This window comes from Notolabrus celidotus, chromosome 16 (assembly GCF_009762535.1).
Source record: "Notolabrus celidotus isolate fNotCel1 chromosome 16, fNotCel1.pri, whole genome shotgun sequence".
Taxonomy (NCBI): Eukaryota; Metazoa; Chordata; class Actinopteri; order Labriformes; family Labridae; genus Notolabrus; species Notolabrus celidotus.
The window spans coordinates 20,793,877-20,813,920 of NC_048287.1; the positions used below are offsets into that span (position 1 = coordinate 20,793,877).

A 20,044-nucleotide genomic window follows, 5' to 3' on the forward strand; every position below is an offset into this window, starting at 1 on the left:
TGGAGGTTCTGGAGGACTGGGGTGATGTGGTCTCTGGAGCGGGAGTGAGTGAGGAGGCATGCGTGAGGAATTAGTGACAATAGTGAGAGGATTAGGCTGTAAGTAATATGTAAACTTATACTTTACATAATATACTTACTTCTTATCTGAACTTTAAAAACTAGTGTCTGTTAAAGCTGCTGTTGGTAGTCACAGAGTAAACATCTGTTCAGAGAGAGGGATTTCTAATGTCAACACTATCACTCCCAACCAGATTTCCTCTTAGCCCCCCAACACAGATTGGTGTGTGCAGGCTAAGGCTAAGGTGATTCTTGAGCCTGGTGGGACAGTTCAGGGTGTTGTAACCCTTTTCTGTCCATTGTTGATCTGTGGTGGAAGGAGGAGGAGGGAGGCAGAGGACTCAAGAGGTTACAGGATACTGTGGACCAAGGCACCAAAATAAATAATAAAGAAATAAGGGAGTAGAGAAATAAAGAGGTAAAGAAAAAAATAAAAGAGGTGTGCGCAGTCATGATAGTGCCAGACTCATAACCAATCGGAGGACGTAGTAGGGGCCGTCCCTTAACCAATCAGGACAGAGGATTGGAGATTTGCTATGATTGGTCTGTCATAACGGGAACAAGGGGAATAATAACATTGCTTGATACAAAGGCATTGGAAAACGTAGAGATTTTGCAATAGTCTCAAATTACTCCACATACCGCTGAGTACCGATGGACATTATGACCTTTTCTCCAAACCAAGCAGAAAAAAAGCAACGTTTTTTACACCATTCTTACCAACAGCAGCTTTAAGGAAGGTTATAAGGTCATATGCTAGGTTACACGTGAATGCTAACAATTGCAGAGAAAGTTAACTCCCTCACAATAAGATATTTGATGTTCCTACAAATATATTTTAACAGAGTTAACAAAGGACAAAAGCTTTCAAAGAGAGCACATTTTTAGGTCTTTTTAGATGGAGTTTGTTACCATTGGCTCGCTATTTCCTTCTGTTTTTAGTCTAAGAAAGCCTGTATTTCCAAACTGTTCCATTAAGCAGCATGTAGCTAATACAATCTTAATGTGCAGCAATTTATATCACCCTCCGAAAGAAAGAAAGAAAGAAAGAAAGAAAGAAAGAAAGAAAGAAAGAAAGAAAGAAAAAAGGAAGGAAGGAAGAAGGGAAGACGGAAAGAAAGAATAATGGAAGAAAGAGAGACAAAAGGAAGGAATAGAGGAAGAATGAAAGTCAGAAATAAGGAAGAAAGAAAGAAAGAAAGAAAGACATAAGGAAGAAAGAAAGAAAGAAAGAAAGAAAGAAAGTGAAAGGTTAAAAGAAAGACAAAAAATAAAGAGGGAAAGAAAAAGAAAAGTAAATACAAGAAAACTAAAATGAGAAAACAAATTAGCAGATGAATGGAAAAAAGAAAGAAAGAAGGAAGGAAAGAAAGAAGGAAAGATAAAGACAGAATAAAGTCTATAATTTACTGAGTTTTAGTTTTCTAAAGTTCAAAAGATTTTGTTAAATGTATATAAAAATGTAAAAACAATGTCATGTCTTCAAATTACCTGTTTTGTCTAACTTACTGACCAAAACTAAAATCAGCTTAAAAATGATTCTATATCAAGAAGAGAGGGAATCTTCACATTTGAAAAGCCAGAGTATATTTGGTCTTTAAGCTTAAAAAATAATCTACAGTATCTATGTGTCCTTAAAGCACATTATTCACAAATGAACTGATCTGAATTTCCCTATACACAGACAGCATACCAACACTGTTATTGTATCATCCACAGGAAACTGTGCCTTGTTCATTTCATATACTGTTTTTCTCAGTATTGAGAAGAAATGGAGAAATAGTTCATCAAGTTTCAATTGTAAAGTTTACCATTTATTCTGTATCAGGAATGCATATTCAGTGTCATTCAAGGCCAGGTATGTTCGACAGGTGTATTAGGGGCTTTGTTCTCTACAAGAGTATTTTTGTGTACATTGTACGCAGATGAATAATGCTTTGCCCTTACAGAAGGCCTTGTTCAGATTTAAAAAAAAACAGTTTATCATTACTTTTTTATTTATCAATAGTTTGTTTTGTTGCAGATGGAGTGGATTTCACAAATAAACAGCTTGATCAAGTAATAGATAGTACATTTTAATTCAAATGATTGTAGAAAACTTCAGCACATGCAGTAACAATGCAGCTGCAAGAGATAGTGGTCTCTGAAACAAAAATAGCACATGCCGATACAATAACTAAAACACTGCTACAACAACATTTTGAGCAGCTTCAATTCACAAGAGAACACATGGCTTTGGTTTAATTATAGATAGTAATATATCATAATATAATTTTTATTTGACATTGGTCCACTGCTGAGAGTTCAGTGATCAGACCAGAGTAGCTCCACTCTCTGCTAGTCTATGTTCAGGAGGACTTGGGTTTGCAGGTGCAGTTTTGCACTGACTCAGCACATCCTGCATCTTCTGCTGGATTTCCAACACCCTCTTGGCCCACTTATCCCGAACCATGTCTTCATCATCCTCTGTGACAGCTGTGTAGGCCATCAGGGCAATGAGGCCCATGTGGAACAGGTGCGTGATGTGTGAACAGCGGCGCTCCATGATCTCCAGGTCTCCTTCGCAGTCGTCCAGGTACACCTTCAGCAGGGTTCTCCCAAACAGCAGGTTGGTGCCCATCACTCCACGATAGTACACATCCAGGCTCATATCACTCTTGTCTCTCTCATAAATGTTCTCATAGTTCTCAAAGTGGCGCTCTGTGTTAGCTGGATCTGTCTTCACCTGAGCCACCATGTTGTTAAAGGCAGCGTACTGGTGCTTGATGTACTCCTCATACTTTCCGTAGGTTTCATTTACATCGTTGATGCGGATCTTCTTCAGGCATTGCTGATTCTTTTGGGAGATGGTCTCCAGTTTGAAGTTGACCTCCTGGAAGTCCTTGTCTAGGGCGTGGCTCTCTTCATCTACCAGTCCCTTGCGAGCCACCCCAACCAGGGAGGAGACAATGCCAAAGATGGGGTCGATGGAGGAGGCGAAGGAGGTCACTTTCTCTACGCAGCCTAGGACCTTTGCTGCATGGACCTTGATCTTTTTTGAGTCAGCCATCACTGCTGCTGCTCTTCGTCCACAGTAAGGTTCACAAAAAGAGAGTCGGGAGGCTGCAGAGATATAAAAAAACAAACAGGTGTGTGTTAAAACTGAGTGAGTACTTTGCATGTTCGATTAAGCTAGGAGCTTGAGGTCTAAAGTGTCAAAAACTTCTTCTTCTTCTTGCATTACCATAAATATTAAGCCCATGGCTAACTCTCAGGTTGCTGGAACTTTGGCCCACATGTCACCAGCTGCTGCACACCCATCATGTTGTGGGTGGGAGTCAGATTACACTCTAATATTTCTAACAAAGGGTCACAATGAGGGCTCCTGTTGTCTACAGTAACAAACCGGGCCTCTACATCATATGTGGCAGAAAAACTAGGGCTGGAAGCAATCAAGTGTGTCATTATCTATTAATACATCAAGTATTTTCCTCAAAGTTTCAGTTAGTCATAAAATGAAAGATGGTCTCCAATATTTTTAGACACTAAAACAGGTCATTTTGTCTGACTGGCAGTCTGAAGACCCAAAAATAAAAACCTGTAGTTTTGGGGCATTTCAGCTTAAATAAGTACTTAATCAGTATTTAGAGTACTTGTAAATTATTTCAAATAAATTATCAATAAACCTCTAAAGCTCCTGCTAGGAATGTTTGGTTTGTGTTGATTTTGGTGCCCCCTGTTGACAAAGTGGTCTGTCATCTCATGTTAAAGTAGCTTTGTCTAACAAAAAGCTGATTTATTCTAATAGTCAGATCTATCACTCATTGAGAATTGTGACAATAAAAAAATGCTGCTTGCTGATAATCACTTCATCTGATTCCTACCCCCTCCCATTGGTTTTAGACATAAACAATACCCACATAGAAACAGTCAGTCCTCAGAGGAATGGCATTGTTTGCTTATTAAGTGATAAAGAGGCATTACAATTAATTTAAGTTGTTTCATACCCAGCTAAAAAGGCCCCACAGGAGCTTTAATGTTGCAGCTTTTGAAGAAACTTGTTTTGGTCTTCCACAGAAAGCAGTCAAATCATCTAAAACATTTGGGGTTTTTTTTCAGTTTACTGTCTACTATGAAGAACTTAAACATAACTACATATGGCTTAAAAAATGTAATACTAGGAACTAAAACCACAGGCCTCTAATCCAATTCATTTTTGTCATAGTTTTGACATTGATCATCCTCCCAAATGTTGTCCTTCTGGAAAAATAACTCCAGGACAACAGTGGGTGTGTCTTTGTAGTAACACAAGAAAGACTGGAAACAAACTAGCTTTGCAGTTCATGACCTGCCATATGTCATCCAAAGCAGTTCAGATCACTTCCAGAGGCTATTTGGTACCTTTAACTATAACTCGCAATGTTTTCAAGCCTGTGTCTTTCATTTCCTGATTCCCAGCAACACAAACGCACACATGAATCAACCATCTGTCACAATCATGTCTTCAATCCTAGCTGACTCAGCTTTCACACAGACTCTAAACATCCTACAGATCATAGATTACAAAGTCTGCGATAACAAATGTTTACTCACCAGAGATCAAGCTGTTTATGTCCCTCTGTCTACTGAAGCTGTCTCACTTTCCTCTCCACCATTTCCCTCCCCACTTAAATAAGAACAGCCCTCTTCTGCCTCACAGGGGAGTGAACATGAGGAAGTGACTCATGCATGATCTGCTCTGATTGGCTGAGGGGACTTCTTCCAGTTGCATGGCGGCTTCTAGCTCCAACTACAGGCTGCAGAACAGGCTGTAAAACACTCAGTATCCTTTTCATTGTGATGTTAAATTGTAGGTCCCCGCACCTCCTAAACCAGTATGTGTGACCAGATACCACTAAAACGAAAGGCATGGACTTTGACATAGTATCACTGATACTCACATGAAAACCTTAGTTATATTTTATTTCAAACAGAGACATATTTGAAAAAGCTGCAGATAATCCATCACTTTGTGTCTGTATGTATTTATTACAGATCAATGAGTCAGTTTCCCTAAATAATGATTTTTTATTTGTGATTTCCCATCAAAGGATGTAAAGAAAATATTTTATTTTTTAGTTTAATATAGTATAATTTCATGGATCAGTTGCTCACAGATACATTTGGATTTAAATGTCAGATCTTTAAATCCTTCTGGATACATTTTTATGCTAGTTTGGTGTTTACAGAATAAAAAAATATATCTGAAGTCTTCTTCAGCAGCTATTTCTTTTCTAAATGCAGTGTCAAAGAGATGTCGTCGCTCGAACTTACATTTGTTAACATGTTAGTAAAATAACTAGCCTCTTTTTAACCCAGTCATGTCTCTGTGACTGAAATATCAATATTTACAGTGACCCAAATTATGTCATTAGCTTACAATATGTACCCCAAATGCACTGGAAAATGTTGACATAGCATCAGTTATAAAATAAAAACAACAACAACCAAAAACACAACAACATTTCCTTTTCTAATCAATGCACTTTATAATTAAAGATCGAATGTTATGTACCCAACACCTTTCTTGCAAATCAATGCCATTTCATATAGAGTCACAAATGACTGATGATAAAGATTAGTTCACACAATAAAAAAGTTTTTAATTCAGTTAAAGAAACACACTATGTCTTGTTGAGATGAGAAAACATGAATAGTTGAACTTACTGAGGAATGCTGATACTGACAGAGTAACAAGGAAATTCAATGAAAAGATCAAGAGCTGGTTTTTCTGGAGGAGCTTGTGTGTGTGTGTGTGTGTGTGTGTGTGTGTGTGTGTGTGTGTGTGTGTGTGTGTGTGTGTGTGTGTGTGTGTGTGTGTGTGTGTGTGTGTGTGCATGTGTGCGTTTGTGTGTGTGTGTGTGAGAGTCTCCATCTTTATTTAGAATCTTGTTGCCTATGATTGAACCTGAGTCCATCTGCTACCGTCTTTTTTTTAATGCAGCTGAAAAAACAACAATCCTCTCTTGGTGTATACTTCAAATATTAGCATTAGCTTTTCTTGTCATGTAATGCTGAAGAAAAAGCTGAGACACACCAAATCATGAGGTTACTTTAAAACAGACATCAAAACAATGTCACTGAGAATTCAAGAGAATCAGCAGAACCCTACAGGCTTTTTTTTTTGATACATTGAATACTGTAGATACTGCAACTTCTGAATGCCCTCTGCACTTTCCATTTTCCATTCCCCTTTTTAAATAGGCACCTTAAGCACTTTAGGTATACATTTAAAGCCAATTATTGTGGATTATTTACAACATTCAATGAATTTGCTTAAATTCAACCCCCCTTTGGCTCTGTTCACAGGCAACAAAGGCTGCAGACTTCAGAGTATCACTTTTGTAAAACTTTTGTTTTGGAAACTTAAGAAATGATGATAGTTACTAAAACTATTCAGTCACATATTTTATGTTGTTAAAACTATAAAAAAAAAAAAATAGAAAATTCAAACTAAAAAAATACTTTTTTTGATATGCTGTTCTCAACTTGCTATGATTTGTCGATTGTTTTTTTTTAGCTAGCTGACAACATGATAATCTATTTTAACCTGTAGCACTCAGTATCTCTCTTGCTGCAGTTTTTCCAGATGTCCTCCTAACTTTTCATCCACCGCTTTTCCTGAATCATCCTCACAACATAGCTTTGGGCTATGACTGTGACAAGAAAAGGTAGGATAATTCAAACAAAGCATTTCATACCCAAGGATCACTAAACTTGCTTCATACCTGTTGTTCCTGCTGGACACTCATTTCAAGTTTTGTGACAGGTTCTGAAAATCATCCTCTCTGTTGTCCTCTTGTGGTAGTAAGACGATTTACTCTTTGGCACACAGCAGTTCATTCAGCTGCACCTTCACTTTACTTCCTTCTAAGCTCCCTGCATAGAAAGTCCTTTTTTTATAAAAATACCTCATGTGTCCACTTTGCTACGTTTTTTCAGAAGAAATAGATTAATCAAAAGATCTAGATTATATTAATTCCCATCAGGACAGGCAACAGATAGAGGATAATTATCTTTAAGTACAATAAAAATACATTATTTCTCTAGATTTATGGTGTGATTAATGGAAATGCTTCAAATTTAAATATCAAAAAGTGCCAACGCTGTGCTGTGTTCACCTGTATTCACTTGACCTAGTTATCTTAAAGAACAGAAGAATTTCTATAGGACACTTTGTGTGTATAAACTACGTTAACAGCTAACCAAACATTACCCAGCAGGGCGAGGACAAGTCTGTTGTGTAACATTTGGCTCCCCGCAAAGTGATATGAGACAGGATGGGAAAACATCTGCACACTTTTCCATGTACTGTACACACATGCAAACAAACACACACTCTCCCTGACCCCTCTGAGCTGAGAGCGCTTCAATCTGCGTCCTACAGAGCTGCAATGAAGATGACTGACTCATTTAAAAATATTCAAAATTATTTCACATTCAGTAGAGGAGCTTTGAGAAGCAGTGTCCTCTGGCAGTAATTATTACCATCAGCCTTTGGGCATATTCAGTGTGCTGTGACAGTGATGTCTGCTTGAGGACCTGGTTATTCCATACTTTTAGAGACAGTTACGTGTATGAATAAATAGTCAAATTTGCTCAGCTTTCTTGATGCAGTTTTTTATGACCTGTCAATTTGATCATGCAACCGCCATATATTATTGTGTTTTGATAAACCTTTGTTGATATTTTGTGCTGCCAGGTTCCATGAAACAATAAAATCTTGATGTAAGTTATGGCAATACTTGATGGTTGAATAATTTTTGATTCAACAAAATAATAACCAGTCTTGCCCAATAAGTCAATTATGTTTTATGTTCCGTGCATTTGGGCCATTATCAAACTGAGCAGCATTATGTCATTATATAACTTTCGATGAGTTTTGCCTACAGTCAGTTTGGCTGGATGACAAGACTGCTATTTATACTTTATGGATCACTAATCTCTGAAACTGGAACCCACTGATCAGCTATTTGTATTTGATTTTCAAGAAGTCATACAGTATGTCTGCAAAACAGCTGAGTCTTCTTCAGAGTCCAACCAAACACCAGCTGATTGCTGTGCTCTACTTTAATACCATGATCAGTTTATTGTTCCTTACAGGGGATATTACAGATTCTCTAGGTTTTCGCTGGGGGCAATAAAAAAAGCCACTACATGCAACTTAATAAATACATTTGTGAGCCATTTAGTGAGCACCAGGTTCCACTCACATAACTTTAGTTCCTCCCCCAATCACCTGTTTTGAACATCAAACCTAATTCAATACAAAACACCTCATATCTGTTCCAAGCTCTTGGCATGTGTATCACGTGTCATTTCATTGTGAAGTGAAATTTTAGACTTACAAATAGACCCCCACTACGGAGAGGATGACAGTTTAACAGACTGTTTGTCATATTGCCATCTTTATCATTATCTTTTCATGAAAACTGAGCCAAATAAAACCTAAATAATGCTACATATGATGCTGATTCATCCTGAAAATATCATGTCAGCTTGAATATATATATATGTGAACACTGTAGTATGTACATTTTTAAATACTCAAAACCTCCAATTTGTCTGTCTTTACTTTTATAATGATACCTCTTTTATCAGTGTTTGTCCTATTTTAAAGGCTTTCACTCACTGATAAGAGGGGGGAAACATCCACCTGTTGCTGATGGACATAGACAACCTCTTCAAGGTATGACAACTAAAACTCTTTATTTATAAGTGACAAAACTTCTGCTTAGCTTGTTCAACTTAATTTTAATATTTGCTTGATTGGTTAAAATATTATATGGTTGAATGTCGGTAGTGTCACATGGAGAAAAAAACATCTTCAAAGACTGGCTATAGCTCAACACTAACTTTACAACTCCTGAGAACTTTTTATACCCTCACTAAACTTGAAGTTCAGATTTTTTTATGCATTTCTGAGAGACAAAAAGTGAGGAACGTGATTAGATGAATACCCCTCTCACACAAAAACGCCCCCTACACCCCACCTCCCCACTCCATGGTATTTCCCACAATAACATCCCAGGTCGAACACACTGACGCTGTCATTTTGCCTCTGACCTCCCTCCCCTCCACTCTCCCCTCGCTCCCTCTTTCTCTCTCCCTCATTCTGTCCCCAGTCGCCTGGTCCGGACTGAGGACGAAAACCTTCTGGTTTCAGGTATGAACATTAGCAGACATCGAGTTTTACGCAGCAGTGGATGGTTTGGTTCAGTTTATGGATGAGGAAGGTTTAACTCTGCCATGAAGCCTGCAGGGGGGAGCTGAGGTTGGCATCTGCCCAGACTTGGATCCATCTTTTGTTTTTTTATATTGGCGGGCATACTTTGATGAAGTTTGTACTCATACATGCAAGAGAGATGAGGGGTTTAACATCTATTCTAACATTTTTTCATTTAAAGTTTGAGCCAAAAATGTTGCCTGTCTGAGTGCCAAGTGATCAGGATTCAAGGTATTAGAGTCATGACAGCAGCACAAGAGGGTCATTAATTTCATAAGTACTTCAACTGAGAGAAGGACACTCGTGTTTTATCTGTGTTGGCTCTAACTCTAGCAAAGCAGTGAGTTTTTTTTCAATTATTTGTAAAGTCACAGTCAAGATCTGTTTACATTTAATTAGGCAAAACCTTAATTTCATTGTTGAATAGTCATAAACAGGTGCAGTGTCGTCAAACATTTCTTCTCAAGCTCATGAAATATTTTTCAAGTCAATGTTGAGTTCAGTTTCTTTCCCTTTTCTGTGCTGATCATCGATCCTTTCATCAGCTCTGATCCATCAGACATGCCGTGCAACATCAGGAGAGGTCCAGTGAAAATGCACAAGATGTTTATTGAGCTGATGGTGTTGATGGGGTAAGTGATAAGACATCGTTTCAACAGATTAAGTTCAATTGCATTGCCTTTTTATCACAAAAAATTTGTAGAAGTTTAACTCAGCGTCTTTGCTCCCCAGGAAAACATATTGTTGGTTCTGACCTGTGCTAGAAACTGTGGCAGGTACACAATAAGTTACACAGTTCAGATCAAATTTCAGGACAGAAGTCGATAGGGTCTTTAGACTATGGGAGCCAGCAGGTGAGTGTACACAAGATGCACGCACTGTGGCGAGAGTGGCGACATAATGAGGGCCTCTTAGTCACAGCGATCCACAGAAAAACTACCTCAGCTGTGTCGAGAAGTGAAGGTTAAGCAGAAGGTGAACCATTGGTAAGGGACAGAGGGTTGAGGGGATGGCAACATTGCAGGTCAGAAGCAAAAAGGGTCAGCAACAGGGATCCAGTCTAAGATTGACTGCTGGGAAGTCTTGGATGGAAGGCAAAGATAATCTAGCAATGAGGGAGGGAGGGAGGGAGCAGGAGAGCCTTTAACACTGGCTTTGTTTTGGATGAGAGGCTGTGTGCATAGGTGAGCTGGAGAGGTGGGCGTGGCCTAGAGGTAGATAGGAGCAGATGTGAGTGGAAAAATTGCTCAGGGACAGCAGGTGAGGAATAGAACAGATTTTTGACAATTGTAAGTACACATAAAATACATAACTGACAATATTCAACAAACACAACATTTCACTTACAAAAGCTTTGAAAGTAGCCGTAATTATTAAAAAGATGGATTGTAAGAGGAGAGACTAACTTTTGACCCTCTCTGTATGAACATTAAAGACAGTCTCTGTTCTGTTTCAGAGTGGCTGTTCTGAGTAATGGCGCCGTTCAGAGACCAGACTATGATGACACTCCCACCCCTGAGTTCCTCAACCCCTCTTGGATGGCTAGTATCCCTGATGATCAGCCGCTGTCTGAGGTCACCATGCCAGGAACACACAACACCATGGCCCTGTATGGAGGTGTGTATGCTGAGTGTCAGACCTGGAGCTTGGCCTCCCAGCTCCAGGCAGGGGTCCGCTTCCTGGATGTCCGTGTCCGTCACGTCAAGGGGAATCTCACCCTTCACCACGGGGTGTCTTATCAGCGAGCACACTTTGGACACGTCCTGGAGGGTGTGACTAAATTCCTCCAAGAGTTTCCCACTGAGACGGTGCTGATGAGGCTGAAGGAGGAGTTCAGTGAGACCTACGACATCTACGGGGCTGTGGTCAGCTACATTCACCGCTACGCCCACTGGGACCTCCTGTGGCACAGCCGACTTGTGCCAACCATGGCAGAGGCCAGAGGGAAGCTCATCATCCTGCAGGACTTTTCTGGACCAGACTTGGGGATGCGCTATGGTTCTCTTGACATAGCGGATGACTGGAAGGTTGGGATCACACTGTTACGTTTTTAATTGAAGTTTCAAAAACACACATCAAGTGAGAAAAGAAAGACAGGAGAAAAGTCGATTTTGAGGTTTACTATTACATCCTGATGCAAAACATATGAATACTGTAATTCTGAGGTATTTATCTTTTGCCCCTTCCTCTAGGTGCCCACACTCCTGCATGTGGAGGAGAAATGGCAGAGCGTCTATGATCACCTTGAAGCTACACCTACAGGAAACAAAGTCCAGATTTTCCTCACCTTCAGCAGTGGAGCCGGTGTGTTTGCGTACCCCCGAGCCGTCGCTCAGCGCATCAACACACAGCTCTATGACTACTTGAAGGCCAAAACTGACATGAACCAGCGCTTTGGAATTATCTGCATGGACTTCCCTGCATCTCCCATGATTCAAATGATCATTGACTTCCAGCTTAAAGAGGTCACAAAGAGATGGAAGGCCTTTGAATCGGTGCCTACAAAGCTTAGTTTGAAATACACATTATCTTCACTAAGAAAGAAGATGGTGAAAGATGTAGCGGTGAATGTCTGAGCCAAAGTCACTGAAGTGAAATGCGGATGAAACCAAAGATACTGGGTACAAAATAAATGAAGGAAATTTGGTGCAGTAATAAAATGCTGCTGAAACTGTTTCTGTGTGTTTGATTTGCTGCTTTCAAACATTTTGTCAATAAACATCCCCAGACAAATACATTGGAAAGTGTAGGAGAGCCACATTAGGATAATTAACTAATGGTAGTGTTAAAGAGCATCTAAGAAAATCTGGATCAGATCTTCGTTGACTTTGCAGAGGTTTGGTTTTTCAGTGTCTCTTCATCAGGCGTTCTTACTGGATGAATCATATTCAATTGTCATGGGGCGGTACAGTGACTGTGGAGGCTCTTTTTGTTGGTGTTTGAGGTTGTGGTCAGCTGCTTGGTAGGAAACAACTGTGTCAACACCCACTTCAGCTGTCATACAGCAGTTTCAAGTCTTGCAGGACTTGATCCACACATTTCATGCTGCAGACAGCTAGATTCACCTCAGCTTTACTACTTTTGCATGGTTTGCTGTTGCCTTTAAAATATCCAAACTCATACATTTGTACCCAAAACTCTTAATGAAAACTCCACCTGTTTTAAAAAACACCTATTTACAAGTCTTGTGTGTATTAATTCAACTATGTTAGTGGCTAGAATCCAGCTTCAAGTGATCTCAATACCACCTTGAATGATGTCATTCAAGGCAGTGTGTTTTATGAGAAGTACAAAAAAAAGTGAACTCACCAGGCCTCCTTAGCTTCTCTAGCTCAAGGCTACCTAAACACTCTCACACACTAGAATATTTGACTGAACTCTGAACTTTCTGGTTGCATTGTGGGTAATTTAGTCATAGCTTTAGGTGAAGAAAAGGTGCTTTGAAAAAAACACGATCTTTCCACATCTGCTGCAAGGATTTAGATGCTTTGTGTAAAGAAAACTAACAATTAGGTTACAGTTGTACAAAGCATCAGCCAAGTATCCTGTGATTTGACATTGGTAGAAGATTTTTTTTTTGTTAAGTCCCAAAAAATCAAAGCTTTGAAATACTGACTCTGAAATCCCCCTTGAGTAGGGGATGAGTTAAGATCACACCTGGATGCCCTCAGGTATAAATGCAGTTTATGCAAAAAGTAATACTTTAAATAATGTGTGTTTAACTGCAGAAATAAAAGGAAAACATGACTGATGAATGGTTAAAGACATGCCTCACATGCAAATTAATGGTGTCAGATAACAGTATTTGATTTTTATCAGTTCCTTCTTGTTAAACTCACGGTATTGCAACACAGTTGTCGAAATGTTGGCTTGTGGCAATATGTGTTAACATCCTGTCAAAACCGTGAAGTATATCAGCAGAGTTGGCTCCAGCATAGTTCTACACTTACTCAGTGGAAGAAGACAGGGCTTTTGAGTATCCACATTCAGAGCAGGTATGATGTCACTCTCCTTCAAAGATGCTCCTACTACTGTTTATTTCTTTGAATAATTGTGACAGTGTAACTTTCTTAACAGATATGGATGAGTCTCCTCAGGTTGAATTCAGGCCTCAAAGTGCCGTGCTGATCTCAACAACCAGTGAGTAGTTTGTTCTTGGCACGGTACCACTTTGTTTGCTTTGTACCAGTCTCTAACTCCATCTTCTTCCTCTTTTTGTAGTTGTGGTGAATATTACGTGGTGGATAGTCATGGTTGCCGCCATTGCTTTGGGTGGGTTTATTTCTGTTTGATCACTTAGACATTATTGCGTCTGCAAGAATTCTCATAATCTCTAACAACTGTTTTCCACGTCTGGACATATTCTATGACAGGGACTTTATATCTGGATCAGTGTCCAGTTCAGCCTAAGATCCCCGTCTATCTGATTGTTTTTGGAACGTGCAGCATCCTGGCTCTGTCTTTGACATACTCCAGCAAGAGCAGTGGAAAGAACCGCTGTACCTCCATCCTGATCTCGTCTTGTATGACCCTCCTGCACATCTTCAACTTTGGCTGGTTCATTGCAGGTTAGATACCAGACTCAGATTATGGTGTACTTTACAGATACAGGTGCAAACGTGCTTTACATCAAGAGGAATTTGAAAATTTTTACTTAAGTATTTCTGTTTCATGCAACTTTATACTTCTTCAATTATTAAAATGTGCATGGTTGGTTTAAAGACCATGAAAATTGGTTTCTTAGTATTTTTCTAAAACAGTGGATATGAGGGTAAGTTATCAGGGGCTTTTGCACCCTAAGGATTGTGTTGGTGTGGCTTGATCAGACATGATTTAACCCAACAACACACCTTTGACAAAAAAAATCTGATTCTCATGTCTCTTTATCTCAGTTAATTGTTTATTTTTTTGCACTTGAAAATGTATTTTACTGTCTGTAATATTCCCTCTAGGCAGCTGCTGGATTTATCCAGTTTACCCTCCAAATTACACACCTGGAACAGCTCAGTACTGCCACAAGACTACCTACCAGTTTGCCTTCATTGTCACCACCCTGGTGTGGGTCACTATATCGTTAGTATTCTTCTGTGGATGTTGCTTCTCTCTACTGACCTGTGGTAGGACTGTTCGTGCAGGACGCAGGTTGATACCAAACCGTAGTTCTTTTTATGGTGCAATAAGTGAAGAACCCACGGTTGGTGATGTGTGATTCAAATCTTTGTTCATCTCTCCAAATGTGAAGAGAAATTGAAAAGAGCAGAGTTGTTAACCTGTTTCTGTAGTGAGGCTTATTTGTATTTGTAAATTTAGTAACTGAAAATGAAAGATAAATAAAATATGAAAGGTTAGTCTAAAAACTGCTGTAACTAGCTTTGCACAACTGCAGCGTCACATCTCATGCTATCTGTTATTTCCTGTACACTTGAAAATGCTTATCAAGAATCTAGTGGCAGCTTATATTTGTGTAGGGGCATGAAGATTCAGCTTAACTTGTTATTTAACAATTAATTATATTGTTGCTTGAATTAAAAAGTTTGATATGTTGTCTGAGTGCTTTACTTAGAGAGAAAAAATGTATATATGCCACATAACTGAGGTTTTAAATGCATCCTTGGCACTATCAAGCGCCTGAGTTTTGTCTGTAGTTGCACCTACTGTTCATAACACTGTTACATCTTCAATAAAGAAAAGCTAGCTTTAATCGTTGTCTCTGTCTTGTGCAAATAAAGTGATCAGCAACAAAATCATGGTACAGTTTTGAACAGAAAAAATTGTTTCATGCAAATAAAAATATGTATCAGAAAAACTTTAGACATACTACACTCTGAATCAAATGGCAAGCTGTTTAAGTTATACAATATGATATTTCTCTGAGTGAAAACTGGATTCTCTCTTGTAAGAGTTAAGATCTTCCCAACATTTTTAATAGCAGAACATTTTATTTTAAGACTCTCATTTCCTAAAACATTATTTCTCCAGGTCAAAATCCAATTAAAAATATATTTATTTCCTTAGAAAAGTACATGCAGTCAGTTTCACATTTAATGACTACATGGGATAGATTACTTATTGTAAATAAATTTCTTCTATTGCAGATATCTAATTTTTTATTGGGTTAACTGAGATGTAAAATCGGCTCGCCATTAAAGGTAAGGTTTCAATGTGGTTTTAATCATCAATCAATCAAGCTTTATTTATTGAGCACCATTCATACAAATCAAATGCAACCCAAAGTGCTTTACAGCAATTGAAAAACAAGAAAGAAGCAAAAATAAAACAATGGCAAGACATATTAGGGGGAAATAATAATAATAATAATAATAATAATAATAATAATAATAATAATAATAATAATAATAATAATAATAATAATAATAAAATCAAATAGAGACTAATGCACACCAAAAATAAAATATGTGTGATTAAAATAAGTTAAAGCACCAAAATTCAAACAAGCACATTAAATATTAAATACAGGCTTCTCTCTGGACGACTATCTCAGGCTGTTGGGTCCTATAACGTCAAAAAGGCGACGATTGTTAGCTTTGGGCTCAAATGCACGCTTTGGGTTTATTGACAGGAGGCGATAGCTCAATAATTTTAATTTGAGAGTCCCCACACTCAAGCTCTGCAGCATTTTGAGTGATTCACGTGGATACAATAAACCAGTTAGGAGGGTTTAGTTATATGAATGATATAACATGTGGAGCTCCGGCCGCCGCGTCCTTCAGGATCTGCTCAGCCAGCCTGCTGTCAGGAGCTTCTCCATGACTCCTGTTCAGGTCAGCCTTCAAACCTTTAAACTGACTACTTAAACCCTGTCATTAACTTAAACTCTGTGAAATAGACCTGTCGGGGTTATGACACAAATACACAGTTGTACTAAGTTCATCAATACTTGTTTATGAAACAACTCAGAAATGTTGAGTGGGTAAACATTAATGCATCCATTTATTTTGTTTACACCGTCTATACAGTCTATGGTTATAACGAGTTAAAGTCAGTTGTTGATTGGTCAGAGATGTTTGATTTAAGTTAAGATAGAGAATAGAACAGTATCTTAGAAATTAAAACATGGTTGTAACCTGGAATATGTATTATTCTGTCATTCTTTCAATGTCATTAGTTGTCTAAAGTTGTTAAAACAGTGATCAACAACATCTAATGCAGAAACTCAAACTGTCCAACTTTTAGCAGCACAAATTTATTTTTATATATAAAGTATATGTCAAGTCTTGGTCCTTATATGTCAGTCAGTATACACCGTGTTCCAAATTATTATGCAAGTTGCATTTTTGTCAATTGTTTTTTGTTTTTTTTAAACAGAGTTTTATTGTTTTTTGTTTTTCCACAAATAGAGGAGAATTAAATCAGATCATACATCTTGTCTTCAAACAACATTACACATTTAAAGTAAAACATTAAGAGTGGATTATATAAAGACATGTACATTAGGGAAGAGAAGAGAAAGAAGAAGATAACAAATAAATAAATAAAATAAAATACATAAATAAAACAAAATAACATACTGCCACAATATCATACCGTACATTCCAAATAAGGAAAACCCAGCTGCCAGACCACTCCCCACACAGGTTGATATCATGCATATTGCCATAGTAATGTGATTTCAATACCTGATTTAAAAAAAAATAATAATAAAAAAAGAGGCAAAGCCAGCTAAGCTACACCGACATTAGAGACTCAATAAAAAAAAAAGAAAAAGAAAAAGCAGGACACTTATTGATTAGCTATCTGCAGGTTTGGCCACTTTATGTTGTTTTGTCCCCTCATCATTTTGTGAATATTTTAAAAACTATGTCAACAGTCGTTTCCAAATTTGTTAGGAAGTCAGATAGTGAATATATTTCTTCAACTGTGTGGTTAAAATGATGCTTTTCAGCTGTAATTTTAAATAAATGCAGAATCTGCAGAAATGAGTGTACCAAATTATTATGCAAGTTGGTGGTAAGAGCATATAACTTGTGAGAATTTAAAACTAGGCACCATTTTAAACGTTCCATTGATTAACAATAATAATTTTTACTACAGCTGTATTCGAACTTCAACAAAAACAACAGTTTTATTTACATTTGTTTACAAAATAAAACTGTTAATGTCTTTGACGGTGTATGTGGTGAAGAATAAAGTACTGGATCCAGTCTTTAAACATTCTAGTCCATCTTAAATAGCATACTCAGTGTTTTGGGAAAGAGTAAAAAACACATAACTTCAATTAAAGCTCTGGGAAGACTCTTATTAGCCCCATTATTGTCTTAAGACAGACATGCCAGCACACGTGAATGTGCTCAATTTCTCCACAGAACACAGTTGTGGTGGAGCGCTGGTGGCAGGTGCCTCTGTCTAAAGTCGGCAGCCCACCGAGGCTTAATCCTCGAAGACACAGAGTCTACAAGCTGGTTGAAGATACCAAAAACCTTCCAAAGGAGAAGATGGAGCTCATCCTGACTCAGACGGTACCCAGTGAGTATCCTCAGCCTTCTGTTAATGATATTAGAGTATTACGTGGAGGATTAGAACCCTTCACATGATGAAAATAATGTCTGTTTGTTCTGACAGAGCTTGGTGGGCGAGGAGACACAGTGTTTGTAAAAAAGTCTGTGGGGAGAAACAAACTGCTGCCCCAGGGACTTGCAGTGTATCCATCACCAGACAACAAACAGATGTTTGCTGAGGAATTAAGAGTGTGTATTACAATTTAATACTGTAATCTGTAACTCCTTACACATATTAAAATACAATTAACAATGATTCACACTGATCATTTTTACCACCAGCTTCTTCGCGAGGGAAAGCCAGAGGAAAGAGTTCAAACCCGTACTGGACTAATGGTAAGTTATATTTTTAGCCTATGGATTTGCCAGATATTTCTACCTCCTGAAGTGCAATACTTGAGTGAAAAAATCGCAAAAGATGAAATGAACGGTTGTTAACAAGGTTTGCTGTTTTTTGTCTTTATAGACCTTGGAGTTCTTGAAACGCTCCCATTTGAAGATAAACAAAATGCCCTCAGATGGATTTCAGGTCAACAAAGAGGTCGTCTGCAGACAGCTTCTTAAGAAGGTACTTGTATTTTGAAGAAATAAAAAATGACACTATACAAAAACACAGTTTGAAGCAAGTTGTAAGTCATTTGTAAGGAAGTGTGCTGAATGTGTTATTGACTTTGCTAAAACATTGTCCCCAGCTTGGAGTTGTTGTTCCACTTCACGCATTGAGTGTACCATTTGAGTCAGTCAAGGAAGTAGGGGACTATTGGTGTGAAGTAAAGGTAAGAATGCTCTGTATTTTAGTTAGAATGTGCATCACTTTATCCTCAACTATTTGCTGCAAGTCAGTCTCTTTAGGGCACATGCCTTTTTTATACATTAGTAGAACTCACTTCCAAACAAGGACAATTTTTAAGATGTTTTCAGGGGTTGTAAACATATAGGTCCTGCATGTTGCCATATGTTTTTTAATTCCTGCAAAATGCAGCTAAGTGCATGTAACAAATAGCAATTCTTTCTGCACAGAATTACCGTAAACTCTATTTTTTTAATCACTGTACCAAAAGTACATCTTAATTAATAGAGGGAGGTACTGTTCTACCAAAACCAGATTGCTTATGCCTGATAATTTATCCCTCAGGTTAATGGAATAGACTCAGTTCGCATCCCTGTGTCAGTGGTTCCATACGAAGACCCATCTGCAAGTAACCAACGTCAGCTGAAAGCACAAAAGCTGCAGCAGGAAGCAACAAACGTCTCAGAACCTGCTGATGAGGAGGAAGCTACGGCCAATGCTGTTTCTGATGCTGCAGTGGAAACTAGCGCTAAAGCTAATGAGGACTCTGTGAATGAAGTCAGTGAAGCTTCAGCTTCAGCAGAAGCCTCTGCTGCTACAGAAACAGAAGCAAGTACACCAACGAGTGAAGACACAACAGCACCACCAAGTAACAGTCCAAAAAAAGATTAAAAGATGCCAAGTGCAGATATCTGTAGAAGTTCATATTGTTTACTGTCAAACACCATAAATGCATAAAACTGTTGTCTGTGTGATGTTTTCATTTTATTTCATTAAAGGGTTTTTGTTGGTAATGACTAAGGCAGGTGATTACAGTACTAAATCTGATCCCATGCATTTGACTAAGTAGTATCTACTTTATTGTGACACTGAACATGGCAAAGAACTACCGGGTTTTATTTAAAGGTATAAAACGGCTAAAGGAAAAGAATTATGATTTCATTTTAAATAGATCAAATGCATTATAAAGGTGAAAGGGAATACAGTTATTTTTCTATGCATAACCTTCAAAAATGTCAGATATTCAAGGAAACAACCACATGTAACTGACTGAACAGTGCTTCCACTGTCTGACTTATTTCATGAAGACAATAAGAAGGGTTTATTTAGCACAAAGTGACGTTTTCAGCCAACATGCTCTTCCTCAGACTTGCCAAAACATTTTTGAGTTACCATCTTAAAAACCTATAGACATACAAAATCCTTTAATATATAATTAGGTATCAACAAGAGAAATATAAAATGTTAACATCACAAACATATATGCCTGCAGGTGTTTAAGATGGTGACTCGCAAATGCTTTGCAAAGTGAGGATGAGCATGTTTGCTTGAAATGTCACTTGGTGCCAAATTACATCATCAATGGGAGCTTACTGGTGTGTGGATCTTTTAGATTTTCTTTTTGCTTGTTCATTTTGGATCAAGCACCCACAGG

General features: G+C 38.2%; 4 protein-coding genes and 1 long non-coding RNA gene across 5 annotated transcripts; 3 read left to right on the forward strand and 2 right to left on the reverse strand.

Annotated features, from left to right (window-relative positions):
- Positions 1-1,851: 1,851 nt before the first annotated feature.
- rpz2 (rapunzel 2) lies at positions 1,852-4,761 on the reverse strand. Its single transcript, XM_034704340.1, has 2 exons — positions 4,632-4,761; positions 1,852-3,161 (listed from the first exon to the last, which is right to left on the reverse strand). Exon 2 carries the CDS (start codon positions 3,106-3,108, stop codon positions 2,371-2,373), a length of 738 nt encoding a protein of 245 aa, XP_034560231.1. The 5' UTR covers positions 3,109-3,161; positions 4,632-4,761; the 3' UTR covers positions 1,852-2,370.
- Positions 2,853-11,977, forward strand: LOC117827682 (1-phosphatidylinositol phosphodiesterase-like). The gene is made up of 8 exons (XM_034704337.1): positions 2,853-3,187; positions 4,738-4,860; positions 6,641-6,748; positions 8,698-8,766; positions 9,203-9,243; positions 9,849-9,935; positions 10,760-11,330; positions 11,496-11,977. Exons 6-8 carry the CDS (start codon positions 9,865-9,867, stop codon positions 11,877-11,879), a joined length of 1,026 nt encoding a protein of 341 aa, XP_034560228.1. The 5' UTR covers positions 2,853-3,187; positions 4,738-4,860; positions 6,641-6,748; positions 8,698-8,766; positions 9,203-9,243; positions 9,849-9,864; the 3' UTR covers positions 11,880-11,977.
- On the reverse strand, positions 9,678-12,724 carry LOC117827686. The gene is made up of 2 exons (XR_004634264.1): positions 12,613-12,724; positions 9,678-11,323 (listed from the first exon to the last, which is right to left on the reverse strand). It is a non-coding gene; the product is annotated as an uncharacterized LOC117827686 (long non-coding RNA).
- A 71-nt stretch (positions 12,725-12,795) lies between these two features.
- Positions 12,796-15,004, forward strand: LOC117827685 (transmembrane protein 272-like). Its single transcript, XM_034704341.1, has 6 exons — positions 12,796-12,974; positions 13,214-13,298; positions 13,381-13,443; positions 13,525-13,575; positions 13,677-13,871; positions 14,256-15,004. Exons 3-6 carry the CDS (start codon positions 13,383-13,385, stop codon positions 14,510-14,512), a joined length of 564 nt encoding a protein of 187 aa, XP_034560232.1. The 5' UTR covers positions 12,796-12,974; positions 13,214-13,298; positions 13,381-13,382; the 3' UTR covers positions 14,513-15,004.
- A 793-nt stretch (positions 15,005-15,797) lies between these two features.
- Positions 15,798-19,354, forward strand: mrpl9 (mitochondrial ribosomal protein L9). Its single transcript, XM_034704339.1, has 7 exons — positions 15,798-16,085; positions 17,628-17,787; positions 17,884-18,008; positions 18,102-18,155; positions 18,286-18,387; positions 18,512-18,595; positions 18,955-19,354. The coding sequence occupies exons 1-7, from the start codon at positions 16,005-16,007 to the stop codon at positions 19,279-19,281; spliced, it is 933 nt and encodes a 310-aa protein (XP_034560230.1). The 5' UTR covers positions 15,798-16,004; the 3' UTR covers positions 19,282-19,354.
- Positions 19,355-20,044: the final 690 nt, after the last annotated feature.